Genomic DNA, 20,867 nt, shown 5'->3' on the forward strand with positions numbered 1-20,867 from the left:
TTTTTCGGTCAGATGTTTTATTTATGCTTAATTCTTTTAAAATATTTTATCTTAATGGTTTCTGGCTCTGCCCATTCATATATTCCCTTGCTTTCTGACATTGAGAACAGAAATGTAGCTAATTTTCATGTTTTAAAAAATAGGTCTCCACATAACTTTCACATAAAAATATTCTGTTTTCTTTATGGGTACAAATAAGTACCCCTTTAGCATCATGTTGATTGTGAAATGTTTCAGATTGTACTGCTGATGGAAGTCGGCTTTATGTAGTAGTTTGAAGAGAGGAGATCTGCATTTTCACACATCCTCTGTGTGATTTCTTGGATGAATAATTTAAATAAAATTATCAGCTGAAGTGCAATCAGTTTAAAATATAGTTATTAATTAAAAGACAGTCGAATGTGAGAAACTTCTCAACATTAGTAGGTGCTATAGGTGTTTTACTTAAGCCTAAATTTCAGAAGTGCTACCAAATCAGGCATCCAAAATCTTCATGTTTTGCATGCATTTTGGATTGCATTCAAACATTTAGGGTACAAGTGTTTACCACGCATCTCCTTGTCTTTGTGCTCTGAAAGTGCATAAAATACCTGATACATACTGTGGTACTTGATGTGTTAGGTAGTGGCTGGAGAAGGTAGTTGCTTTCCTGAAAAATTTATTATGTAAGTTTAAGAGCAGGGACTGCAGGTGGGCACAGATGTTTGAGGGACCGCAGTAGAACTAGCAGACAAGAGAGATCAACATAAGAAGTAACAGCAATACTGCCCACTTGTTGAAAGAAAATTTATTCTGGAGGGTAGTGGGGGTAGAAGGCAACAAGGGAGACTTGTAATCAAATATCCATAAATGGATATTCTGCTAGGGGATGCTTGCTGCAAGCTTTTGCTAGAGCAGAATGGGACTGTTTGAAAGTGAAAGTTTGAAGTTTGTGCCATAGAGTCAAGAGTCAAAACATTAGCAGTGGAGGACAAAATTCCCTTTTTGTTTCAATTGAGATGGTGAGGGCTACTTGGGGACAGTAGATCTCCAAGTACCAAAGGGAGAAACTGTTTCTTGCAGTAGAATTGAATTAGCAGGGATTGGGAAAAGGGTGTCATGTCAAATGCAGAGAAGAGCATGCTGAGGGAAATGAGTTACATTAGATATTTTGTCCTCATGAACACAAGGAAACAGGCATACCTTGGGGCAGTATATAGCAGGCTGTGTAAGTGTAGTTTAGCTAAAGCTCTGAGGGATTCAAAGTAGTGCTTTATTTATTTATTTGTTTGTTTGTTTTTATTTGAAACACGTTATTGAAATAAATGTTTGAAATTAAATAACACTGGTAATGTCTTTGGGACACATTACCTTAGAGAAAGGTATGAGAAGCCTTAGAGAAATAAATATTCACACTTGTCAACATTTTCTTATCTAAGCAGTCTTTATTTGGCAAAAAAAATTAGTAGAATTACTAGCAAGAAATGCAGTTTGTAACATCTGAGATATGATACTTAAATACATAAATGTCAAAATGTTACAACCCATGCAGAGAAATGGCAAACAGTTTATCTTGGTCAGGACCTCAGCCTGTAACTTTCCAAGAATAACAAAGGATCAAAGTGCAGTGTACCTCGATTGCTGCACAAAGCAGTGGTTGCACAAGAGCAAAACTATATGCTCAAGAACATTGCAAGGCTTGTGCTTTTCAGTCCTGGGTTTCTGAGCATCAGATACCAAGTATTCTACAAAAGTACAAAGGGACAAGAGAGATCAAGGGGAGGAAAAAGTCTCCTAATTTTTTTAATTCCCTGATGGCTCAGTTGTTACTCAATATAATAAGTAAAAATGCTTAGTGAGTTATTGTACAATATATAAACCTTTTTAGCACATATGTATCATGACTTAAAAGCAAACTTCCCTTTGGTTTCTCATTCAGAGTAAAATAACAGTACCTCTGTTGATCGTAAAGAAGTGCAACCTTGTGGCAGATGTATATTTTTTTCTTCCTTTGTAATATGGCTGAGCAATATCTGAGAATCACAAAAAGCTTAATCCTCGTGAGAACAATAAGGACAATAAAGTCACAAATGGTCTCCATATGTCCATATGAAGTTGTATGCACTGAATAAAGTAGATATCACAAGAGTGTAAGGATTTTTCTTTCTCTTAAATTGACAGTCAATTAGCTTTGTCTGGGGAGCACATAGAAGCTCTGCTCCTTTGCATAGCTTTTAAGATCTTGTAAAGCTTTACGACTATTCTGGAGTAATTTTCTTTTTATTTACATGTCTTTTTCCCTAGCTTAAAGAGTTGTTTTTTTTTTTTTTTGTCTGTGCATACACACAGATGTGTATCTAAGCAAAACAAAAATTGTGTTTGATTTTGCTTTGTGCAGTCTGCCTGGTTGTAAAGTGTTTTTCAAGGCTGTACTGTAAACCTTGCCAGTTATGCAGCACACACAAGCTTTCAGTAGGCAATCAGAGCCATCCTGAAGTTCCTTGGAGAATTTAGTTTGTTCTATTTGAATACAGTATCACTCAAAGTGGCATTCTGTGGGTGAGCAGAGCTTCTTCTGTAGTAACAGAATGCAAATAATTAAACAACAACAATGACCAAGTGTGTGTCTGTACTCCAAGTTCATACAAAGAGGAGCTGAGATTCTAGGAGAAGGTGTTGAGGATTTTTTTTTTTAAAGCTCAGTCCTTATCTTTTAATATCACCATCACATGTTAGGTGAAGCATGAAGGCAGTGGAAACAGTTACAGATTTTCTAAAATTTGCACTAAAAGTGCAGTAATATGAAGAATAGTAATTGTAATATTTCATTACTTATAAAATAATTATCATTATTATCATTATCATTATTACTTAGTATGTGTAGTTATTTTGATAAAAATTAACCTTCACACTGACATTTAATGAAATGTGTAGGCACAGAGATCTTTGAAGATATCTGCACTGCAGCTTGATGGAATATTATAAACAAGGTAACAGTTTTATCTAGAATCTCTTTCTTAGAGACCTGCAGAACACAACATTCATGTGAAAAAAGAATCAAAAAAGGCTATGCTAAAATCCATTACAAGTCTGCTCAACATCTCCCCTTCTTCTGCCAGCCTGCAATCAGTAAGAGGACAATCTACTTTCATTTTGCTGCTTGACCCTGTGGTTCAACAAAAACAGTCAGTATGGCTCAATATTGAGTAAAGAACTGTTGAATAGCTTATAAAATTATTATGACATTTATAGCGTTTGAATAATTCGTGGGGGTTGAGGAAGGAGGATGAATGTGAAAACTTCACTGTGTAATGTCTCCATTACAGAAGGTTTTTAGGTATGTGTGTAATTGCAGACAAATTGAAAACAATGGGTAAACCATTTAGAGTTAAAGACATGCTTAAATACTTTCCTTACCAAGGCTTAAGCACCAATAAACCTGCAGTGCACTTGTACTACAGATATGTCATGCCAACCCTCCCTTTCTAACTTTAGTGAAGTGTTATGGGTACATCTGCTGCTTCCAGTGAAAAATAGACAGGATTTGAAGTGATAGCTGTTGCTGCAGGAGTTTTCTGTAATAGCTGCCAAATGGGAGGGAGGAGGGAAAGACAGCAGCAGAGGAAGCAGTAACCTTCCTGCTTCAAGAAAAGAAACAAATCAATCAGTAGCTCTATGCAGGGAATTGGAGAACCTGCCCAACATCTGTCAGACACAAACTGATATGCTGCAGCAGAATATGCTTTATTGCCAACCATTGTGGGTGTTTTACCTTCAGAAGTATATTCCAAGAGCTTTTTGAAGTTCTTTATATGATACAAAGGTGGTGTATTGGTGGCACTACATGCCTACATATATGAAATGGTAACACAAGAGTCAATAAAGATTAAATAAATATCAACATAACTTTATATCTTTCATATTCTTCTGTAACAATCTTTTTTTCTGGAATACTACAAGCAGTGTGACACTTTGAAACAACCAGAGCTTTAGCCAAAATGTGCAGATAACACAAGAAATGGTAGTGATTGTTTCAGCAAGAGTAAATGGTCTTGATGCCTTGAGAAGGCTGACCTAGAACAGAGGCTAAACAGAGTAAAGAATCAGTAGGCATTTATTGAAAGGCCTTAAAGGATACACCTTGGGCAGTACAAGAGCCTGACCAGAGCTACACCCAAGATGGACCCACAGTGGTCACAAATTGGATGACTGGTCACAAAGTTTCACATTGTTATAAGTTTTGGTCCATCTGCATATTTGGGTTAATTTTCCAATTACAGCTTCAGATTATGAAGTCCCATCCTTCTTGTTTTCTCTCTTCAGTCCACCCTTGTTTGTGCTTTGGGGCCTGAAACTTGTAAAGACTGTCCTTGGTATCAAGCTAGAAAAGGAATTGTTTTGTCTACCTACTCTGTGTAGAGAGCTCACTAACACTTCCTGTGAAGCTCAGAGCTACACACCTAGGCAGCACAGAATGTGAAAAATATGAAAGCTAAAACTTAAGGCATCAGTCTCAGTAGAGTACCGAAATTGCCCAGTTCATGATAGTGTGCAGAAACACCTTTTCAACCTCAGGAGCTCCCTGGGAAATGCAACACCCTGGAACAGGACTGTCCACCAAGTGGATCTCACTCTTACTGGTTTCTGCTGTTTTGTTGTAAAGGTAAGTATTGATTTCGTCTAGTGAGAAAGACAAGGTGAACAAAAACACAAAGATAAGATCTTTTAGAATAGGAAATTTTGGGGCACAGAGAAAGGGGTCTTAGCTTCCTGCTTCTAACTAGGAACCCAACCAGAATGTATATTTCTACAGGGACAGTGCGTTAAACAAAGTGAGCTCTAAACAAAATGAATCACTGATGCACAGTGATCTGACACTTCGCTGGTGAGCTTGATAGCAGCTCTCTAATGAGTAGCAAGAGTTGAGCACCAGAAGTGAAGAGGCCAAAGCTGCTCTGAGCCATACAGACTTATAGAATCACAGAAGCATTAAGGGTGGAAGAGACCTACAAGATCATCTGGTCCAACCTTTGACTGAAAACCACCTTGTCAACTAAACCATAGCACTAAGTTGCATGTCCAGTCATTTCCTGAACACTTCCAGAGACGGTGGCTCCACCACTTCCCTGGACAGCCTGTTCCTATGCGTAAGCATCTTTCAGTGAGGAAATTCTTCCTGGTGTCCAACCAGAACCTCCCCTGTCACAGCTTGAGGCCATTTCCGTTTGTCCTGTCATTGGTTGCCTGGGAGAAGAGACTGACCTGGCTACAACCTCCTTTCTGGTGGTTGTAGAGAGTTGTAAGGTCGCCCCTGAGCTTCCTTCTCTCCAGGCTAAACAACCCCAGCTCCCTAAGCCACTCTTCAGGTGGTGAAGGTCCCTAGACCCTTCACCAGCTCCCTTGCCCTTTTCTGGGTATGTTCCAGCACCTCAGTGTCTTTGGCCCAGAACTGGACACAGGACTTGAGGTGTGGCCTCACCTATGCTGCATACAGGGGGACAATCACTGCCCTTGTCTTGCTGACCACACTCTTACTGATACAGGCCAGGAAGCCATTGCCCTTCTTGGCCACCTGGGCACACGCTGGCTCATGTTCAGCTGCTGTCAACCAGCACCCTCAAGTTCTTTTGCACTGGGCAGTTTTCCAGCCACTCTGTCCCCAGCCCATAGCACTGCACAGGGTTTTGTGGCGGAAGTGCAGGACCTGGCACTTCACTTTGCTGAACCTCATACCATTGTCCCCAGTCCATTGACCCAGCCTGTCCAAATATGTAGCAATACATGCAGTGCCGGACATGCCATCATAAGCACTGGTTTAGAAAACAGTATCTAAATGTCTTGAATAAAAGTCTGATTTACAGCTGCCCAATCTCAGCAGAACAAGGTTTTGCCTAATCATTTGATCAGATTTGCTTTCTTGAAAGTTTTGTGCAACGCACTGTAACCATACCTTTATTTTTATGTAGCTAAGAAAATATTGGTACATAGAGGAATGTCCAAGTTTTAAAACAATCAAAATGCAAGTTTGAAAATATCTATGCAATTCTTGCCCTCTTCTTCATTGAAAAATTATGCATAATGAAAAAGTGCCCAATAGAACTATAATGTGAATGAGCAGCAACACGTAAAGTATCTTGTACCCTTCACATTTAATTGTCTTTGAATCACGAGCAAAGTACATTTGGAATGAGTCCTTCTGCTTTTTATAGCAGACCACTTACTGTTTCTGACTTCTTCTAATACTCACAGGTAACTTACTGTGATGGCATCTCTTGACAATTCATGCATCTACCTTTGTTTTAGGGACAGGCAGTTTTGAGTTGCAGCCAGATGGTCTAGACAGATGATTAAAAAGTCAAAGAAACGATACACCAGAGCACTTACCTCCTGCTGTTCTGTCACACTGAACAAACACTTAATGAAATCTGAAGTGTAATAGCTAAAAATATAATCCGCAGTGTGAAGTATTCACACATCCTTCTGGGATTTAATTGTCTTTAAATATGGCTTCTTAAAAAAGGTTGCCTTTTGATTCTGTTTCTGGACAAATTCCTAGTGAGCTGATGACCATGAGCTGGGCAAAGAACATAATTATTTATTCTGTATTGGAAATTTCATATAATTTATTCTGAAAATTGTCCTTAAGAATGAGAGTGTTCTTCAGCATGGTTTGTTATTCACCATGTAATTTGCTGACAAGTTTGTTGAAGGGAATGTTTGCCAGAAATTAATTTTGAGGTCTTGTCATTCAAAATTTGAACCTTTTAATGAGATACAGCATGTGTGTTAAGCTTCTGCCTTTGGCCTTTAGAACATAGCTCTTAGAATCAGATTTCTAGTGTACAATTACAAGTTCAGTATTTACCTTCCTAGAACATTCTGTAATCATTTATACGTGCTGTACATTTGCTGGAATATTTGCAGAAAGCAATGTACAAAGGGCACAGGCATACACACCATGAGAGTCCTTAGAACTCTAAATAAATATTCATCAAATATATTCACTTTTCATTCTGCTCCTCATAATATTAGATGTAACAAAAGCTAATATCAAAGCATCAAAGGTGTGACAAATCTTCCTAAATGGTATTGAAATTATGATAGGTAGAGTTTAAAAGTACAGACCAGAAAGAGAGTAGATTTTAACTGAAAAAACTTAATAAACAGCTTGAAATTCTGTTGTCCTGCTTCGTGCATATGAAATGTGACTTGATCCTGTTGGAATTTAAGCTGAGGGCTGTGAAGAATAGTTTTATGAGATCTCTAAAACTCTGATCAGATCTTCCTGCTCATATCCCCTCTGGTTTGTATTTGAGAAGAGATCACTTTCACAAGAACTAATCTATTGTAATGTGGTGCTGAGGGTAACACAGAGGCTCTAGTAATTTCTAGTTGTTGTGGAACATGGTCTTTTCCAGCTATTAGTAAAGTTTTCCAATTCTGGTGAATTTATAGAATGCCTATATTCCCTAATGAAAGAGGGTTATAGGTTAAATCTATGTCTAATGAAAGATTTATTCACTTAATTACATTTTTCCCAAAAGGGTTTCATCACTATATAAGACAATGCATGAATGTACCCAGACTTTTGTTTTAGCTTGAATAACTTTCAGAACTTTCAGATCCCAGTAGCAATAATTCTAGACCATACTTTCTCTTGAAATGTAATCAAGACTAAAGGGCTTCCTTTCATGCAACTGTGAGCATGTAACAACACACGTGGCCCTACACATGAATACATTGACAGGAATTGCATCAGTGTTATCACAACCATTAGTTCTGCTAAAATAGCCACACATATACTAATGAAAACAAAAAGAATAATTAACCCCTTCCCTGAACAACAACAAAACTAGGAAATCATGTAGTGAGGAACAAATCTTTTGTCAGTGCATGAAAATGGACAGTACTGTGAAATTATCCAAGTTTGAATAAAGCAATTTCAGAGTGTATGTAAGAATGGGTATTCCTGCTTTTCTAGACCAACACATGGTGTCAACTCAAATGGTGAAAGGCTAGAGTGCAGATTTCTGTTGTCAGCTGCAACATGTTATTTTGCTTTGGGGTTTTTTTAAGGTCACTGACACCTGGAATATGAATGAGAAATTTTTGCAAATGTTCTAAACTGTTAATCATCCCATTCAAAACAGCACTTAAAAGAAGTCAAAGATGCCGTGGTTTTTCCATCCTGAGTTGTTCAGTTTTTTCTGCTTTCATTCCGTAAAGAAACTTGAACTTAAGAAGTCAACTTAGCCACTCTTTTGAAGGTGTGATCTGTGGCTCTTTGCCCACAATATGCTGAGTATTTTTTTTCAGCTGGGTACGGTGTGTCATCTTGTGCATGGCGATATCCTACGCACATGAGAAGGCTTCTTTTGAGAATTTTTCCCAGACCTGTTTGTTGGAGGTTTTTTGTGGCTTTGTTATGCATGGTGGCACACATGGAGTGCCATAAATAGGTTCCTAAGTATTACTCCTTGTTGTAATTGACTCTACTGATGTTGCAGTGATGAATTTGCTTTCAGAATGTTTCCCAAAATATAGGCAACATGGATGTGTATTTCCATATATGAATCAACCATCTCACATCAGGATTTCCTGGCCTCCTGGTCAGGTTTCTTCCTCCTAGAGGCTAAATAGTGACAACAAAGACAAATTCAGGACAGCCACTACATTTTCTGACTCAAATTTCCTGCTTAGAAGCTCTACAAGATGAGATTGAAATGTAGAAGGATTATATGAAATTGTGGCTGTTAGTACACGTTTTTAGTCACTTTTTATTTCTTGAGGTTTTCATAAAGGAAGGGATATTTCATACACATTTCCTGATGTGAATTTTCTAATCAATAGTGTCTTTAATTTATATCAGGATTAGCTAATGGGACACTTCAAACAGCATTAGTTTCAGTTTATAATTGTCACATCCATTTTGGTCTGAACAGAATGATCCTCAGAAAAGATGGGAAGGTAGAGCAAGCTACAAAATACTTCTCTAAGCTCTGTCTTACATATGCAGCATCTGGTTCCTGGGTTTTATTCATATTTTCTATTAAATTAATAAAGTAATGGCTTTTATATAGAGGTTTTGTGATTCTATAGGTTTTAGGTTTCATGTAAGCTGCTTTCAATTTATGATTCTAAAAATGTCACTTGTGAGCTCCTTAAAATACTTTTATTGTTTCTTCTCCCCTGATGTTGTAGATTGCCACCAGCTTTGTTTTAAGGCTATCCCTCAACAGCCATTTAAGCCTTGTTGCATCCGTCATGTGTCAAACAGTTTCTCTGTTAACTGCCAGGAGCACTGGAAGCTCAATTGTCAGGATTTAAGGTGAATGAAGAGAGCCTTGACAGGCAGAAATGCTGTTTCCCGTATGAAAAGACATCCATTCATAGTTTCTGGGGAATCTTGGGGCTGTCTGAGCCAACACAAGAATGTGGTTGAGTGGGAACAGCATGCAGCAAGTGCAGACTAAGACCAAGAATCCTTTGGTCAGCTCAACAAACAAGCAGAAAAGCCTTTCACTCTTAAGTATTTCTGTAATTATGGTCACCAAGATGGTTTCACTAAGAATTTGTGATCTTCTGTTATTTCTAGCTCACAATTGATCAGGTAGTCCACTGTTATACCAAAGTATGAGCCTTGCAGGTATCAGGAGTTCATGTGCCAAGATTTACTGGCTCTGCTCTTCAAGTAATTGACACTGCCCTTAAGGAAATTTTTGCAGCTTTGTGTAAAATGCTTCAATGCTCTTCCTAGGAAGCAGAATCAGAGCTATGCTGCTGGAGTGGGATATCACATCACATGAAAAACAAATGGCAAATAAATGGTGGCCAGCTGTCTTCCAGGCTTCACTCTTGTGGCTTTTCCCCCACAGCAAGGTGAAATACAGACTGCTGTTGAGGATTTGTCTGATTTGCTGGGATACCTATGCAATGTAAAGTAAAATACTGTTGAAATACATAGATTTATATAAGTCCTCTGTATTTTGAAAGCAGACTGAGGTGATTTTACATTAACATCTTCATCTAAAGTAATTTCCAGACAAAAGCACAGTACTTGAAAAGCTACCCTTGATGAAATAAGGCCTATATGTGTGTGAGCATTTACCATAGTCCCTGTCACCATAGTAACTGAGACCCAGATTCACAAAATCATGTAATTCCCTCTTAAGCACCTGAGTACCCCCAAAGTTCTGGGCCTAAGTATTTCTTAAGTAAATATGAACTCACTGTACAGGCCTTTTATGAATTGCAAAAAATTATCTTTTCTTCATAATTTTTTTTTCCTTTTGAGCAAGAAAGCTCTTGCAAGGAGTCTGATGATTTTTTATAGTCAGATCATCAGTCATACTGTGACGATACATTGTAGAAGTGGTTCCAAGAGGTTATACTGGAAACAGTCAGTTTCTGAGCTTTTGGATATTTGGAATCAGAGTGCTTCATCACCACTATGGGTACAATTTATGTAGTTAACTCATTTTAACATGAAAGCATTTTGTCTTTGTTTCATTTCACCTTGTATTTTGCAATTACTCCAGAGAAACATTATTAATATTAATATTAAAGAATTGACAATGCATGTGTGATTACTGATATGATTATACTTTATTTGTAGTTGACATGTTTCAAGATTAGGATAAAGGCCTTATTTCAGAGCAGGAATTGGAGTAGAAACCATCAGATAGATCTCAACATTGGGAAGATGCCTTCCAAGTGGCTCATCCTTCCAGGGAGGTAGGCAGCTATATTCTTCACAGGCTACAGACTCAAGTGTATCCATTTTCTGATAACCATAGGTCAGGGTGATTGACACCTCAACCTTCTGAAAAAGATGATGGGAAAAGATTGTTAGCAATGTGTGAGTGCTTGGGACCCACACACCTTGTCACAACTGTTATGGTTAGATCCCTGGCACTCAGGATGGCTCAGGGATGGACTTGCTTGGAGCAGGTGTAGAGAAACCCTGGTACACGGGAGTTGCACAGGTTTGTCTACACAACTGCTCTTCTCCTGCCTTTCAAACCTCTCTTAGTCCCAAGCAATACCAGCCCATAAAGATTAAATAGTTAATGGCAGACTCAGTGAGCATATGTCTGTGCTTGACTCACACACCACAGAATAATCCTAACTGTTGCTGGAGAGTGTGAGAGCTGCTGGGTTATGCTTTTTCAGCTCTGTTTTGTTACTCATGCCTTACAGTCTAAAATATCTGGCAACATGTAAGTCAAACTTATTTGATAGCAAATCCATTTTGTAAACAGACCATGGACTCGTTGACACATGTCAATTCGCTGGCACCCACAGGTAAAAAAGATTGGTCAGTGTCAGAGTCTGGGGTATGTGACACACTATTTCAGGAAAAAATTGCTGTAGTTTTTTAAATAGCTATAAAACTAGAACAAAAGAAAAAGCAAACCACCATGGCTGAAGAAGTACACAGTTAATAGGCCAAATCTGATCTGGAAACAAATTCCACTAAATAAAAGTTAAACAAAGAATAATGTTTAAAAAAGATTGGAAACAATGCTATGTAATTTAAGGGCAAAAAAAGGCTAGCATATAAAGTTTTCTTAGCACCATAAAGAATATTTAATTTCTTACCTGACATTACTTAAAAGGTTAGCCACTGTAAAAATTGAGAGTGTGGAACCATCAGAACACCTAAGTGGGATTTTTTTTTTTCCTGAAACAACCTTTACAAATTTATACTTGTTGTGCTGCTGAAAATAGCCAAGTGTTATGCTCCTGATTGCAAGAACCAGGAAAGAAAATGTGTAGTGATTTCTGACCAGTTACCAGCAAATATCTCTGTGGCGGGTAGGCAGGCCTCACGGTAGTGACGCTTGCAAGGCATTAGCAGCATTAATTCAACACTGCAACACTGGGTCTCCCAGCAGGAGCACAGAACATGTAGAAAGGTCAGAGATCAGAAATTACTAAATGGAAGAGGGATGTTTGCACTCCAAAGATGCTGAGGTTCAGCTGGATGAGCGTAGCTGTGTATAGTGAACAAGGCATTTGGATGCCTTTGGCATGCTGTAGAAAGATTTGGATATGTCCAGGATGAGATGCCTTAGCCTAAAGCCGGCCTCTAGCTTAGGTCAGATGAGCTTCTTGATGCAGAGCCTGTGGTCTTCAGGTGGCTCTAAAAAGGAATTTTCTCTGGTGTCCACAGTGTAGATGTCTTACGGTGATACAAATTTCCATATGCACATTCTTTAATTTGTTCCTGTAGCCTGTACATTACACATATTCATGGCAAAAATGACACATCTGGCTGGTATTGTTCTGTCTCGAGTGTTCACCATTGAAGAAAATCTTGTGGTGTTTGTTTCTTTACAAGGGATGCCTAAATATAAAACTTATGGTCTGTGCTAGGTAAGAGGAAAATTTAATGACTTTGGGTGTTTGGTGTAACTTATGAGGAAAATACTGTATTGAAAACATCTTGTGCTGGAGTTGCCTGGACACTAGCTGAGGTGATATGCTAGTCCATGCACTAAACCTTCCTATGTTTGTTTTTAACTTTACTTCCTCCTAGCAACTTCTAAGATTTGCTTCAGAAATAGCTTGAATTCTAAGACATGAATCATTTAAAAGCTGATGCATTTTAATTTGTAATTTTTTAATTTGGCAATTAGTTCATGCTAGTACAGTTAGAATCATTTTTTTGATTACCTATTTGATGTTTATGGCTAGTCCTCCTTAAATGGTTGCCTAAAATATGGCTTATTTTTTTACATTTCTTTCCTGGTTACTTGAATACCAGGTGATGAATTTTCCTTTAAAGAACGTATGTTATAAATTTTCAAAGTAATTTGTTTTGTAATTAATAAAATTACTAGGTTTTCATGGATGTTTTTACAAATCTTTGCCATTTGTTCGAGTACTGTAGTAAACAGATCTGCCTGATCTTGCTCAGAAAAAATATCCACATAGTACTTTTAAAATCATGTAGCTATTGATCTTCCCTCTCTACACAGAAAAATAACAGTTAATTTCAAAGAAAACAGTTACCCAGGGGTTTCTGCCACATTTAGAAAGTTACAGGCATTAGAGATTTCTGTCAGTGAGAGGAGTTATAGTTGTGTGCTAGAACAAACTGTCCCAACAGGTTGCTTGCAGCATCGGATTTTGTGAATTTTATGAGTCCTTCTGACTGTTTTGATCTTTTGATTACATGCAGAGCCATAATACCATCTTTATTTGTAGTATGCTCTGCCAGTGTGCCAGGTGTGACACTGAACACCTTCTGGATGTGCACTTTGAAACAAGTAACGAGGGTCACCACCTCTCAGTCAGGATGTGTTCTTCTCATAGGCTTTGTTCATCAGAGCATCTCTTCCTGGAGGAAGATGTTTTGTGGCCATTAAAGAGCCCCTGCTCTTCTAAAGCTGTTGTGCGAGGGAAACTTGAGGCATTCTGCTGAGCTGCCAGCTTGGCAGAGCTGGGAAGGGGATTTGTTTGGTGAGGACTGACTGTAACCCTTTGTAAGCAAATGGGTATTTCCACAGTGTGTCTCCAGTGAACTGGACAGGGGAAAAAGTGTAAGGGATTATAATGCTTCAATTCAGATGGCTGAGTGTGAATGCCTAAAGAAAGTAATGCTTCCCAGTAGAAAGGGAGGGATTTTTCCATCACCTGCCTGTGAAAAGTGGAACTTACGAGGTGCATTCCATCTAATTTATTTTGTCTCCAGGGAGTAAATAAACAGTCATGTCAGTGGGTAAGATCTTTATCAGTCTTGTGCAAGAAGTAATGGGAAGAGGCTGGGTTCAGAATGAGTGCTGTTCAAGTAAAATGGTCAGAAAAGAACTTAATGCGTATGTAACTACTGAGGCAGTGTGCAGCTATTTCACAGTTAGCATGTGCTCTGAAAAATTTTAATCTGTGCATTGTCAGTATGAGAAAGGAAACTGAAACAGAAGAGGGGACTGACTGAGGAAACTTTGAGAGAGAGCTGTAAAAGATTATACCACTGTTCTTTCTCATGCTGGGACTAATCCATGGGAAAATCCTTCCATTTAGTGGATCTCCACCAGATTAGCTGCCCAGGTTGAAGATAAGATGGTGTAGATTTCTGATGAAAACGTAACTGTAAGAAAAAATAAACAAACAAACCAAACAAACAAGAAACCCCAAACCTAAACCTTTACAAGGGATTTTTTTCCATTAAGTTATATTTTGCTGAAGGAAGACAGGTAAGGTAAATTTTTTCTTGCTTGAATAGATTTCCTTCTTTAAAGCATTTATAGATTTTAGTTTGCTTTTGTTTGAATTGGGAATTGACAATGAAATAACTCGGTGTGGTGACATACTGGATTGAATAGACCTTGTCTTTATGAAATAAGATAGAAAATCTGTCATCAACAGAAATTAAAGAAAATTTGGGTTGTATGTTAAGAAGTATATCCTCTTCTATGGGGGATAGCCACATCTTCTTTTCCTTTTTTCTCTCTATATTTAAAGAGAAAAACATGTACACAACTGCTGCTGCATATGAAGTTAAGCCTGAAAGCAAGGATGGGCCCTGCTCTGTAACAGCCACAGCAGTTTACAAGACCTTAGGAACTCTCACTAAAGTTGCTGGGAGTTTTTCCACTGACTGCTTTGATAGCTGGATCTGACCCTTGATTAATAAATGGGGAATGTTAAAACACTCTTACCCAGAAATGTAGATACAGCCACTGTTTCTACTTTGACTTGCCCTTCAGAAGATGCCAGCTACAAAATTTAACTTTTTTTTAAAAAAAAGTTACATTTAAACAAAATGAAACAAAAATCTTTTCTGACTCTGAAGTAATTTTTTCATTTTATTCTTACAAAACCTTTTCATTAAACAACATCATGTTACATCTCTTCAGAGTTTCCATAAAGCAGGAAACAATGTGATGATATTTCTAGGGACCAAGGTAAGCATCTCTCAATACAAGTCCAAACTGGATTTGTGAATCTGGGTAGCATGATACTGAAAAAATGCTAAAATAATAAAAAAAAAAATTAGATGTAAATGTGCAGCTGAAAAGTTTCCTTTATGAAGTGCAACATAAACTTGAGTAAGTAACTATGCTTCTGTCTTCAAATCTGAATTTCCTGTTACAGTGACCATACTTAAATTTTTCTAAGTTTTTTTTTTTTTTTTAAATAGATCATCTACTGACTAGAGAATCATTGTACTCATGATATTTATGAAAACTCATACAGAGGAAATAAAACTGTGAATACAGACATAAAGCATATTAACCACAAACTCTTTGACCATATTTTGATCTTGCCAACTAGAAATAGATGTTTGTGCCAATTGGAATTAAAGTATGGAGGGAAGAAGTCTAGCAATATAGGTTGCTTTTCAGCTTTTTACAGCTGTTTTCATAAGGTAGATTTGAATAGAGAAAAATTGATGTAAAACCTATTTTAGAAGTGTTTTAAGCCTAGCAGCATGGAAGAAAAGCCATGTCAATCAGCTGAATTCTGGGAGGCTGTAATGGAAATGGTGTAGTATAGAAATAAGTTTGTTTGCTACTGATCTTCTGCTGAGAGCTACAAAGAGCTGATGGAAAAAGCAAGGAAGAACATGAGGGAAGAGCAGTGAGGCAGCAGCCTTGGAGAGCATCTCTCTTGTCTAACTTTGGTTGCCACAGTGTCCCTAAGGTAGCTGAACAAATAGTATCTTTTACCTTCTGCAGAGCTGCCAGTGGCACTGTTGAGTGATAGCTCTAATTAAACTATTAGTTCAGGCTTTTGGATAAGTTAGATAATGCAACTATTCCCTCTAAATATATGACTAGATTATAGAAATGTTTGAGTATGAAACTCATTACTAATTTTGTGTGTATTAAGAGTATAAAATGAGAAGCGGGCTTGGTTGGTTTGAAAATTGACTTTCTTTACTAGTGTTTACATTGAAGTGGAAAGGGATTTTGGCTCAGCTATTGTCGTAAAGATACAAAGGCAGTTTTTAAAAATGATTGAACTCCAGCTAACAGAGAGGTCTCAGAATACAAACACACACAGGGAAGTGTGGTCAAGTGAAGGCATTTTCAGTGCCTTCCCTCTGGACAGGCTGCATGCTCTATGTCACAATCTGTGCTCCTGGGGACGTTGAGAGGACAAGGAGGAAAGGTGGCTGCTCGTGGTGGGCCTTCAGTGTTCTGCAAAGATGGAGCTTGCAGCTTCCTCCCTCACCTTGCCAGCCTGACAGCAAGGGACCAGTTCCTCAGCCTTTCAGCCATCTTGCAAGTGATGGCGCGGTGGTATCCATGTTTAATGAAACAATTACCCTCTTAGTCATTTCTCTCTAGGAGTCCTTTGAAGAGTGGGAATTAGTAACACTATAAAATGCTACTGCTCTTTGCAGCTGTCAGCTGTAGTAGATCAAGTTATCAGTTTTCTACCACAAGTCTTTAGTCCTGCTGCCAACGGCGACTTAATATATGGCAATAAATTTTCCCAGGGTGTAATAAAGGTGTACTGCATTTCACTGTAATGTGCTATGCCTTGCACAAAGACAGATAGCATTAGGAATTTTGTGTGTAATAGCCAGTGCTTCCCATGTCAAAACATAGGATCTAGGGCTGTGGGCTGCAGAAGTCATTGAGATGGATTGCAGTTTTCTATCCCTGAGTACTCTGATTTTATCACGGCAGTGCTGCTCTAGTTCAGGAGTTTGTGGTATCCATTTTATAAACCTTATTCTGAGGTTCTTGCTGCTTTTCTGGTCTGTGCATGAGAAGTCATTCTGGAGAAGAAAATTCCCTGAACCCAGTTGCTATTGCTTTATTTATTTATTTTCCTTTTCAAGGTTAGAAATAGTTCAATCAAAATGTAAGTCTGACCTTAAAAATTCCACCTCTTTTGCAAGTACTGGAGTCACAGCAATTTTATAAGGCATTTGGAGACTCCAAATGCAATTCATAGCTAATTTGACTCACAAAAGAATCTATTTCCTATCTAAGTAAACTAGAAATATAAGTTGGTTGTTTCTCTAGCTCTAGGAACTTAAATGGCTTTAAAAAAAGCCTCTAATTTATTTGGAGACTTCTGAAAATTAACCCTAAAGCTTGATTTTTTTCATGTGAAAGTCAGTTTCTGGTACTGAACTTGATAGAAAATACATCAGTGTTGTGTCAGAGGTTTTATTTCAGAACTGTTCTGCTATTTCTGCATTTGAATGGATTAAAACTAAATACAGTTAAAATACCAGTGAGCTTTGTCTCATTCATTTATGAATTAAACACAGAGCTGTCACTATTTGTGTGCCTCAACAATCCAAAATAGTATTTATTGTTTTGTAGAATTCTGAAAATGTTTAGTAAAAGTACTCACTGTCTCTGATATTCATGGTTGGATGACAGCATCCCGTTATTAAATCCCATTCCGCCATTTTTGCATTCCAGCTATAGTCATTTAAGAGTGCCTTTTGGTCAAATTAAGTATTGTGGTAAGCAAGTACAATTCCAATAGAGAACTCCAGGTGGTATTCCTTTGCAAAAGTCTGCTTTTTACCCAGTGTGTCTCACCTCGCACTGAGCCTGTGTGGCACAAAGAGGGTGAGTGGGGAGGAGAACAGAGAAATTATAGAGAGTAAAAGAGGAGACTTGATAATAGCCTTCAGCTTGCTTTTTGTTGTTGCTCTTGTCAGCCTGCTCTTATGAAAAGATGCTATATATTAGGAATTTGCTACTATAACCAAGTTTTTTAGCTCAAAATGTATTCTCTGTGTTCACATATATGTGAATACATAACTCATCCTACAGCTCACAGAAGTAAAAATAGACCAAGTTCGATACCTTGTTGTTGGTGTTGTTGATTTTTCTTGGAATTGCACAACCTTTTTGCAATTTTGTTTTTATCAGTGTGATGATTCTAAAATCTGTCCTATATGACTGTAGAGTATACAAAAATAACCACATCAGATAATCCATAAAAAATTATGCCCATAAGCACGAAGACCCAGCCTCCTTTCTAATCCACTTTCCACATTCCTTTCCTCTAGAAACAGAGGTATAATGCTTTCCTTCTATCCCTGAAGATGAAATTAGGACTCTTGCTTTTTCTGCTTTCCACCTTTTCTGTATCTAGGTAAATGCAAGGAAAGAAGAATAAAGGCAGAATGATATCAGGACTGAAATTCAGGGCATGGTTCTGAGTGTCAACCCTGGAGGCAGCTGTGTTAAGGGTTTCAGGTTCCTTCACTCAGGTGTCCTCTATGACACATACAAGTGCTCCAGGCTGCAAAGCAGGTGGTGGAGGGAAGGGCTGTATGGCTCTGTGCAGGGGGAAAGGGGAGTGATTCAATGACCAGAGAGAGCAGGTCACAGCGATGAACGAGGCAGGTTGTCAGCTCAATACCCGATACAAAACCATCTGTGATTGTTCCTGTCTTCAGCACTAACAGGATTTCTAAACTCTAATGGAAAAGTTTGATTTTTGTGAAGACAGTCTTTAAAAATTATGTCCAGAGCTGTGAAGGCTTGCAGTAACTATCCCCTGGCAAGTCTGGTTCAGAAAGATTCTTATTAATTCTTTCAAATGTTCTCTTGGAATGTTTAAAGCCTATATCCGTGACCTTCTTCCTCCTCCTCCTCCTCCTCCTCCTCCTCCTCCTCCTCCTCCTCCTCCTCCTCCTCCTCCTCCTCCTCCTCCTAATAATAATTCCTCTTTCTTCAGAAATAATAATATTCCTCTTTCTTCATTTCCAGAAGACATAAAATACCTATCATTTGCATCAGTTTTCAAAAATTTAAGTCTCATTTGGGCTCATGTGTATCCACCTGTTGTATCCTGTACTTCCCAGTACCATAAGAGTTTTCTTCAACTCAGGAAAGTATTCATCGTATCATTTCAGTGGGCCTTTTTAGGGTAGATTTTTAGTGCAAATCATCAAAGCCACTGCAATAATTTCTTTTCCAGTGTTTAATATTTGACTGCTGCGCCCATCACCCAACTCTAAGACCCTTTCCTTGTAGCATTTGTGTTTCAGACTGGATGAATGAAATTTTAAGAAATTTCACCACTGTCCTATGTTTCAGGATTTTTAACTTGAATTTGTCACATAATCTTTTGTGCAACTTATATTTAAATCCACCTCTATCTTCATTTTCTGCCTCTTCTAGCGAGGCAATATCCTGTTGTATAAAACATGCAAACTTTCAGTGATACACATGGGAAACCAGGGTTCATAGACTCTAAATGCTGGTCTGTAATTTGGAATTCCACAGATCAGAATGCCAGCTGCTTTGAGAGCATTTCTGAGCAGTAGCATATATATTCTGGTTCAGTTTTGTTTGCTTTTCTCCATTCACTGAAACTGATGTCTTTCAGATGTTTGTTACATTATCTGTTTATATTAGCAGGAGTTTTATAAAGTTAATTCAGATAAAGTCCATCAGGTGAAAGAGGTAAGAAAGGTGACTGAATTGAAGCTGTTTCTCAGCCTCTGAAAAGACTAATCTTGCACACTGCAAACTGTAATAGATGCACAACCTAGCATGAGTACCGCAAGCTGTGTTAGATGGTGTTCACAAAAGGTGGTTTAAAGCCAACAAAGAATGTGTTAAGTATAGACATGCCTCCAGAGACCAGTTTGCTTTTCATAGGCTGGCTTATTGGAAAACATTAGATTTCTTCTGGTTTGGGCTACCTTTGTGGAGTACAGAGATTACAGCCTTACGTGCATAAAGCCCATGGAAGTGTGTGTTGCGTCTTGCTGCCTTCTGTTTTTATTGTTAATAACATAAGCAAGGAACAAAGCTGTTTGCTAAGGTTTCCCTGTTGAATACTGTGACCCTTAATTTGGATGCCCACTATTTAAGTAGATTATCTTAACTGAAACATATTCCGTCTGCTCTAAGTATTTTGTAAACTGAAAACCCTCCTAGTTTGCAAATAAAACTGGTCTCTCTGAAGGACAGTGTAATTTTAATTATATGCAGGCTTGATTCTGATCCCAATGAGGGACCAGACTGGCCACTCTATTTGCAGCCAGGCAAATTGGCTTCTTAAGAACACAGCCACGTTTACTTCAACACTGAAAAGAGTCTCTTGTGGGCAAAATGATTCAGGTTCCCTTGTTGAAGTTTATTGTACTGTTTGGCAAAACTTGTCTACTTCTATTCATATCTGATGTCAGAGTAGAACTTATGGTGAGGAAAACAAAAATATATCACACAGCAATAAAAGAGAAAAATTGGGAAATAAATGGATATTTTTCTTTTTTTCATTTTTCAGAATATTGCAACACTTTCACACTACTGCTGAGGATTACACCATCATTTTCACATCTGGATGCACAGCTGCACTTAAACTGATAGCAGAATCATTCCCTTGGATACCTGAAGGCACAAAGCAACCCAGCAGTCGATTTTGTTACCTAACTGACAGCCATACATCTGTGGTTGGTATAAGGGGCATAACTGCTTCAATGAATGTCTTGTCAGTTCCAATAAAACCAAAGGAAATTTTGTTAGCAAAAAGCAGGTTACCAACCGAAGAACAAAACTGCACAACACCTCATCTATTCTCTTACCCAGCTCAGAGCAATTTTTCTGGTACTAAATATCCCCTTTCATGGATACAGGACATAAAATCTGGAAAACTCTGCCCCATCAAAATACCAGGGAAGTGGTTTGTTCTACTAGATGCAGCCTCATACGTAAGCAGTTCTCCATTAGACCTGGGAGTTCACCAAGCTGACTTTATCCCCATCTCATTCTATAAAATCTTTGGATTCCCAACTGGTTTAGGAGCATTATTGGTAAACAACAGGATTGCTCCCCTCTTGAGGAAAACCTATTTTGGAGGTGGAACTGCAGCTGCCTACCTCGCAGGAGAGGATTTTTATTTCCCAAGGAGATCCATTGCAGAAAGGTAAGGCTTTGTTTAACAAA

The 20,867-nt window shown here is 38.2% G+C and overlaps 1 protein-coding gene across 1 annotated transcript in view; it reads left to right on the forward strand.

The window, feature by feature from the left end:
- MOCOS (molybdenum cofactor sulfurase) overlaps positions 1–20,867 on the forward strand; it is a 210,868-nt gene that overhangs the window by 63,665 nt on the left and 126,336 nt on the right. Inside the window, exon 4 of the mRNA XM_086896591.1 lies at positions 20,209–20,847. Coding sequence (XP_086752717.1) covers positions 20,209–20,847 — 639 coding nt within the window. The remainder of the gene's footprint in view (positions 1–20,208; positions 20,848–20,867) is intronic.

Source organism: Cyanistes caeruleus, chromosome 1 (genome assembly GCF_971803275.1).
Source record: "Cyanistes caeruleus chromosome 1, bCyaCae1.hap1.1, whole genome shotgun sequence".
Classification (NCBI taxonomy): domain Eukaryota; kingdom Metazoa; phylum Chordata; class Aves; order Passeriformes; family Paridae; genus Cyanistes; species Cyanistes caeruleus.